General features: G+C 34.3%; 2 protein-coding genes across 2 annotated transcripts; one reads left to right on the top strand and one right to left on the bottom strand.

Annotated features, from left to right (window-relative positions):
- Window positions 1–898, top strand: LOC121246888 (protein PROTON GRADIENT REGULATION 5, chloroplastic-like). Its single transcript, XM_041145200.1, has 2 exons — window positions 1–519; window positions 701–898. The coding sequence occupies exons 1-2, from the start codon at window positions 241–243 to the stop codon at window positions 803–805; spliced, it is 384 nt and encodes a 127-aa protein (XP_041001134.1). The 5' UTR covers window positions 1–240; the 3' UTR covers window positions 806–898.
- A 790-nt stretch (window positions 899–1688) lies between these two features.
- On the bottom strand, window positions 1689–6622 carry LOC121246887 (eukaryotic translation initiation factor-like). The gene is made up of 5 exons (XM_041145199.1): window positions 6309–6622; window positions 3373–3541; window positions 3115–3240; window positions 2078–2143; window positions 1689–1987 (listed from the first exon to the last, which is right to left on the bottom strand). Exons 1-5 carry the CDS (start codon window positions 6506–6508, stop codon window positions 1940–1942), a joined length of 609 nt encoding a protein of 202 aa, XP_041001133.1. The 5' UTR covers window positions 6509–6622; the 3' UTR covers window positions 1689–1939.
- Window positions 6623–7203: the final 581 nt, after the last annotated feature.

Here is a 7203-nt window from a genome sequence, read left to right as displayed (position 1 = left end):
CCAAGCCACCAGTATGTGTGGCTGCTAATGCTTCCTGGGCTCTCTCTCACATGCCATCCAATAAAAAAGCAAAGGCTCTCAAAATTACACCATAACAACATTCCCTCCACAAGCAAATAAAACCCATGTAAAACATCTATCACAAGTTCTTAGTTCTAACCAGCAAGGGGAAAAAGAGCCTGCCTCCAATTCTCTTTGAGATAACCTTTGGGAATCTGCTGCGGGTGTTTGTGTTTTCCAATGGCTACTTCGATATCTGCAACTGGGTTGAAGGGAAGTTTGTGTTCCTCCTTCCATGGAAGCTGGAGAACTTCAATGGCTGGAGAAGATTATGCCATGCTAGCCAAGTCAGTACCAAACCATGTTCGAGTTGGGAAACCAGTGAGAGCGCGGCCCATGATGAAAAACGTCAATGAAGGAAAGGGTCTCTTTGCGCCGATTGTTGTTGTGACTCGTAATATCATCGGCAAGAAGCGATTCAATCAGCTTAGAGGAAAGGCAATTGCTTTGCACTCGCAGGTATTATCACCCTTCCACAAATTTAGGGAGCTGTTTACAGTTTCTGCCATTGATGTTTTGTAGTATTCTCTTTCTTTCTTTTTATTCCTGATTATATGGACTTCCTGCAAGGCAGCTGGATTATTGCTATGCCCAATATCATTATTATTGCTTATTCTTAATTTTCAAAACACGATTTCAGGTGATTACTGAATTCTGCAAGTCAATTGGAGCAGATGCAAAGCAAAGACAAGGCCTGATCCGACTGGCCAAAAAGAATGGAGAACGACTAGGATTCCTTGCATGAGATGCATTTTCTTCAGTCCAAAAGAATGGTTTAAGATCATAGTTTCTTAGATTTGGCATGTATTACTACCTCATATATTCCACTTTTCAGTTAGCAGTAATATTATTTCTTTGATTGTCGGAATAAAAATGTCCCATAAAGGCAGCAATGTGGGAGGGTTAACCCCCAAGAGCAGACTGACCCTTAATTGGATCAGACCTGATATAATCACATTTTTAGGGCTTAAGTCTATAGTAAATGAAACAAGTAGAATTGATACCCTATACATTCAGCATACATTTTAGCCCTTTTTTTGTATCTATGAACTGGAAGAATGTGCAATATCTTAAGCTTTGGGTGAAGCATAAACTCTGTACTGCAGATTCTCATCGATAAGACTAATGCAGTTAGTCATACCAACCAGTCAGTGAGATCCATAGGCTTGACACTGCAGGGACATGGGTTGTGAGTTAGCCGCCAGCCAACCCCTCTGCCACTTCTGCCATTTGCAAAACATTGTATGGAAAATAAGATTGAAATACCACGCTCCTCTTTGAAAACGAAGACATTGTATGGGATGTTTTGAAAGATTTGGATGAACCATGATTTAGAATTAAACGACTTTGTGAAATAATTGGCAAGATCGGAAGTATTAGGATAACCTTGACAGACTATTAATCCATCAATAAAGAGAATCTCTCCATTTCCCACACTTTTAGGATTAGGCGTCATGGATCTACATGTTAGTCATACCAGAGTTTATCTTATCTTCCCATATCATAACATAAGCAGCAAAGACATCTATGCATAAAAAATGCTGATCAACATCAAATCTAGAAAGGAATTGTCAGCTTTTCTCTTAGTTTTCCTTTTTTTTTTTTTTTTTTTAAATCATAGGAGGAAGAGAGCAAAACGCAATTTCTATTATCGTTCGCAAGTTGAGTCTCTAGCATGACAAAACAGCCATTAGTGAATATAGTAATCCCAAGGAGCAATATATGAAAAACCATATGGGATATACGACCCTCAAACACAGGTCACTTTAGGAAATATATAACCAACAATCCTAACAAAAATAACATCAAAGCAATTTCATTGGCCTTCATCACTCCCACAACTGAGAGAAGAAAATCGCACAGCAAATTAATTGCACAATCACAGATTGTATCGAGCTTTGGCTGATCTCTCCCTTTTAGAATCATCCTGCAACAACCAAACCAGTCAGAGATACCAATAGATTAAATATAAATAGGCATCCATGCTAACAATTTGATAACACTGCACAGAACTTACATGGAAGCTGTAAGTCATTTTATCAGTGACGTCAATGACATCCCTCCACTTCCTCCCAATGCTCATCTACATAAAATAAACATTCTTTTTTTGGTTCAAGAATAGAGCAATTAAGGAGAAAACTGAAGCGAAGCGAAGTTCGCTTCAGTTTTGCACGGGTAAGGCAAAACTCTTAAGAAGGTGCAGTGTCCATCTAGTCTTGCATGAGTAAGGCAACCAGTACGTTATATAGAATACTCATTCTCAATTTACAGGGAGATAGAAAGGAACTGTCCTGCTACCCACAAGAAACAAATGGAGATCTTAAGGCTGAAACCATCCTTCAAGAAAGAGTTAATAATTACATGGTTCTGCTTCTTAAGCACCATAAACACAAATCTTTTTTTAAACATGATTATATGAAATACATAATATATATTTTCAGTAAAATTAAACATGTAAAACAAAGACATTTTAACCAGAACAGAAAAAACTAAACATAAGCAGAAAGCAGGAGCCAGGATAAAGACTGTACTACTCTGAAGTGTTGATACAGACATTGTACGAAATACCACGAATCTATTATCATCAGAAGGCAGCAAATAAAACTCACAAATGAATGAAACATGTCATGCACGTCAAATCTCTTACAAGGTTACACCAGGCAGCAAAATGAAACTTTACACAGAGAGAGAGAGAGATAGAACGAGTAAATACCATAAATCTGCAGAATGAATCTCTTACAAGGTTACACCAGGCAGCAAAATGAAACTTTACACAGAGAGAGAGAGAGAGATAGAACTAGTAACTACCATAAATCTGCAGAACGAATCTCTTTTTCAGCTCAGAGGAAAAATAATAATAAACAAGCTTCATATGTGCCAAGGTGTTCCTTAAACATGCAGACTCACAATCCACCCCACCCGAAAACAAAGACAGATAAGAATAAAATAAGTTCCCTTCATGGGCATCTATTTAATTGAGAAGGGAATGACCTCCTAGAACTAAAACAATAGAAAAACAACTCTTGGAATCAATATATATAAAGGAAACTACACCTGGGCAGCTTCATTTGCGGCTGTCTTGGTCCATAACGCAAGTTTGTCCTGCCTCTGGCGCACACTAGCAACCACACCACAGATCTCATCAGCATCATCAAATTGCTCTCCAATCAAGGCCATCAACTATCCAATAAGATTAATAAAACTCCATAAATTACCATGATTCCCATAATTTCTATACTAGCATGACCCGTTACCAATGAATTCCAAATTAAGCTTTCGAAAGGAAAATGACTGGAAGAGGGAGATAATTACAGTTTCTAGCCACATGCTATCAAGGTTAGCCTTTTTATTGGCGGGAATGGACCACTTTCCTCCATTAGCACACTCGGGATCTTCCCATTTAGGTTCAGTCCCAGCTTTGAACAAGTGAAAATCTGCATTTGCAGGGAACTTGCTTGGCTTGAATATCTGATCATACAAACTGCAGAAAGTGATGAAGCTTTAACTTGAAAGAAGAGAATCAGGTATTTAACTTTTAACTTGGTCAAGAAATAGGAAAATTATTTTTGGAGAAAAATTATATTGATCAATTCCTTTCTACGAAAAAAAAAAATCAAGAAACTAAATAACATGGGAACGGGAAATTTTATTGAGTGTTCAAGAAATTTTTTTTCTAATAAGTCAGTGTTCAATAAATATGATACTATATACATATAAGTTGGAGATAATATCAAATCAATAATTGATTTGATTATTATTCTGATATATTGAAGATGAAATTACATATAAAAAAAAAAAGATGATATCAAATTAAGAATTTGATTTGATTATTATCCTAATTTGATTTCATAATTATTAAATCAACTGATTTGATTTTTCTAATTATCAAATCAAGATATTTGATTTTGCTTATGATGAAGACATTTATCTTATCTCATCTCGATGTAATTTTCCTATATATAGGTACCAATGTTTTGTATTCAATTACACTTGAGAATAGGAAAGATGTAGTCCTCAAAGTCTCTCGCTCCTTCTTTCTTCTCCATTATATTATATTTTCTATCATGGTATCAGAGCCATTGACTAATGCTAGGCTTGATCCTAAAGACTATTTCCTTTAAAGTTCTTCCGCCTTTACCTCTCACAAAATTTTCATCGACGTCAACCATGTTTCGTCTCAAATTCATGCATTTGAAGTATCTTTATTATCTGTGAGCCCTTATCATTGGGTTTTGGTATGTTGTGAGCATTGTTTAATGCCCCAGACCCATTTTTGGCTTTTTTATTTTGGTCCTATAGTTGACCAAGGTCATATGTAGCCCATTGTCGGATCAATCTTTTGGTGTTAGCCCTTTGTTGACTTTGGCCCATTAACAACCAATTGTTGACCACAACTCTAGATTTGATATTCCAGATACAAGTCACTTCATCACCAACGTCATTTTCATAATCTCATCAACGATCAATCAACGGATATGAAAGCAGCACTCAAATTTCAAACTAAAGATTTCAAAGTTCTCCACCTTGAGTTTAAGGGGATGTTGAAAATAATATCAAATCAACTAATTTGGTTCTCATAATTAAATCTAGAGATTTGATTTTCATTATGATGAAGATATTTACCTTATCTCATCTCTATGTAATTTTCCTATAAATATGGATCAATACTTTGTATTCAAACTCATTCTCTTCCCCTCATTTTCTTCTTTCAGTTTCTATTTTATTTTATATTTTCTATCATGATAGAAAATATATATAATATAATAGAAAAGAAGATGAAAAAGAAAGAGAGAGAGACTTTGATGGCTACATCTTTGCTATTTTCATGTGTAATTGAATACAAAGCATTAATCCCTATGAATAGGCAAATTACATAGAGAAAAAATAAGATAAATATCTTCATCATAATAAAAATCAAAGATATTGATTTGATAATTATAAAAATCAACTCAGTTGATTTGATCATTATAAAATCAAATCAAATTCTTTATTTAATATTATATTCAATATATCAGGATAATAATCAAATCAATTTTTTATTTGGTATTATCTCCAACATCTCCCTCAAATTCAAGGTTGAGAATTTTGAAATCTTGAGTTGGAAATTTGAGTGTAGCCCTTATATCCACTGATTGTTCGCCGATGAGATTATGAAAGTGACATTGATGATGAAGTGAATGGCATCTAGAATATCAAATCTGGAGCTATGGCCAACAATGGGTTGACAACGGCCAACCAAAGCCAACAAATGGCTAACAATAGGCTGAAAGATTGAGGCAACAATGGACTACATATGGCCGGACCAAAATCAAAAATCCAAAAAATGAATGGTATGGTGTTTCAAACAATACTCACAACAAACCAAAACCCAAAAAGTAAAAGACAGCTAATAAAGATACTTTAAATGCATTGATTTTAGAAAAAACATACTTTAACGACGATGAAGAATTTGAGAAGTAAAGCTAGCGAAAGAAAATTAAAATAAATAATCTATAGGATCGAATCTGGCGTTAGCCAAAAGCTCTAATTCCATGATAGAAAATACATAACAAAATAGAAACTGAAAGAAGAAAACGAGGGAGTGATAATGAGAGCAGAAATTTTGAGGGCTAATTTTTTCTATTCTTAATTGTGTTTGAATAAAAAGTATTGGTCCCTATGTATAGACAAACTACATAGTTCCGATAACGTAAATTGAAAATCAAATCTCTTAATTTGATCATTATCAAAACCAAATCAGTTGATTTGATGATTATGAAATCAAATCAGGATAATAATCAAATCAAATTCTTGATTTGATATTATCTTTGTACATACATACATACACATAAAGGAAGCAAGAAACCATCCATACGATTATAGAGAAATATGAGGGAAAAGAAATACTTTGAAAAAAGAATAAATTCCATTGAATGAGAAATGAGAAATTGAAGAGCCTCCAGTAAACTTCACCTATTTTAAGTATTTGGCTTTCCAAGGAAAAATATATATATATATATTTGGTTGTTCGAGGCAAAATATTTTCAAGTCCTTGTAAACCGTATTAACCCATATCACAATACTCAAGATTTGATCATTTTTACCCAATTTTCCAACCCAATTTTCTCAGCAAGCAAACGGGAAAAAACAAAGAGAATTAGCTCAAATCAATAATAAATCACGATATGGAGATTAAGATCAAAGTTTTATCAAGGCATATGCAAGCAAGAGAGAGAGACAGATACAGAGGTTGAAGTTGGAATGTCTACCACCAGAACTCTTCGACGGTGTCGAAGGTGTAGAGTTTGCGCAGAGAGGTGCCCCAGGCAGCGCCTTGCTTGGGCTTGGATTGGTTGTCGAACCAGAACGTCCACTTTCTCTCCAACCTGTGCGGCTGTTTCATCACTGTCTCCTCCGACGTCACAGCCTCCGTCTGTGCCTCCATCGCTAAGTCGGACTCGGTCGCCATTTAGCCTCTCCTATTTATCTCTCTCTCGCTCCGCCTCTACCCAAATGTCTCACACACTCCTTGTGCGTTTGTTGGACTCGACTTGATTATAGGTCTCTATACCCATTGGATTCCTGGGATAGCGTGCTTGAGCCTTATATTATTTTATTCGGCAATATGGGCCAAATTCGGTACGAAGACTATAAACCAAGTTGAGAAAATAAATACTTGGAAAATTTTACGATTAATTGTAGAGTTTTGCTACACAATCATATATCATACATATTCTTATTTTTATTTTTTAATTTTATTTCTATTAAACTAATGGAATCATTCTATTTATCGTTCCAACTTCCTAAACCACATAGTTGCTAAAGAAAAAAAAAAATCAAAGAATAAAAAATCAAAGTAATTATGTGGTGCAAGGATAATGTATAGAATTTTTTCAAATTTTATCTTCAGACTCTAAAGTTTTTCTTTAGTAAAATCATTTTGATTTCTCATTTTTTGTATTTTTATCTTTACATTTAAAAAATATATATTAATTAAATTCTTTCATATATATTTATATTTTTAAGATATTTTCTCGACAATGTGTAACATCACTAATAATACATATGCCATTCATATCATTAGAATAGAAATCAGAAATAATAAAATAGTTTTTAATTTGATTTTCCAAGATTTTCGAAATATTATATAACAAAAAAATGCCT

This window comes from Juglans microcarpa x Juglans regia, chromosome 1S (assembly GCF_004785595.1).
Source record: "Juglans microcarpa x Juglans regia isolate MS1-56 chromosome 1S, Jm3101_v1.0, whole genome shotgun sequence".
NCBI lineage: Eukaryota > Viridiplantae > Streptophyta > Magnoliopsida > Fagales > Juglandaceae > Juglans > Juglans microcarpa x Juglans regia.
Note: the sequence above shows the minus strand (reverse complement) of the source record. Positions and strands in the feature narration are given on the sequence as shown.

Excerpts from the sequence above, each read along its gene's own strand:
- LOC121246888 (XM_041145200.1), top strand. The coding sequence starts at position 241 with ATGGCTACTTCGATATCTGCAACTGGGTTGAAGGGAAGTTTGTGTTCC. Across the intron at positions 520-700 it reads CAATTGCTTTGCACTCGCAG|GTGATTACTGAATTCTGCAA; the intron begins GTATTATCACCC and ends ACACGATTTCAG.
- LOC121246887 (XM_041145199.1), bottom strand. The coding sequence starts at position 6,508 with ATGGCGACCGAGTCCGACTTAGCGATGGAGGCACAGACGGAGGCTGTG. Across the intron at positions 3,241-3,372 it reads ATAGCATGTGGCTAGAAACT|TTGATGGCCTTGATTGGAGA; the intron begins GTAATTATCTCC and ends CTTATTGGATAG. Across the intron at positions 2,144-3,114 it reads CCGCAAATGAAGCTGCCCAG|ATGAGCATTGGGAGGAAGTG; the intron begins GTGTAGTTTCCT and ends TATTTTATGTAG.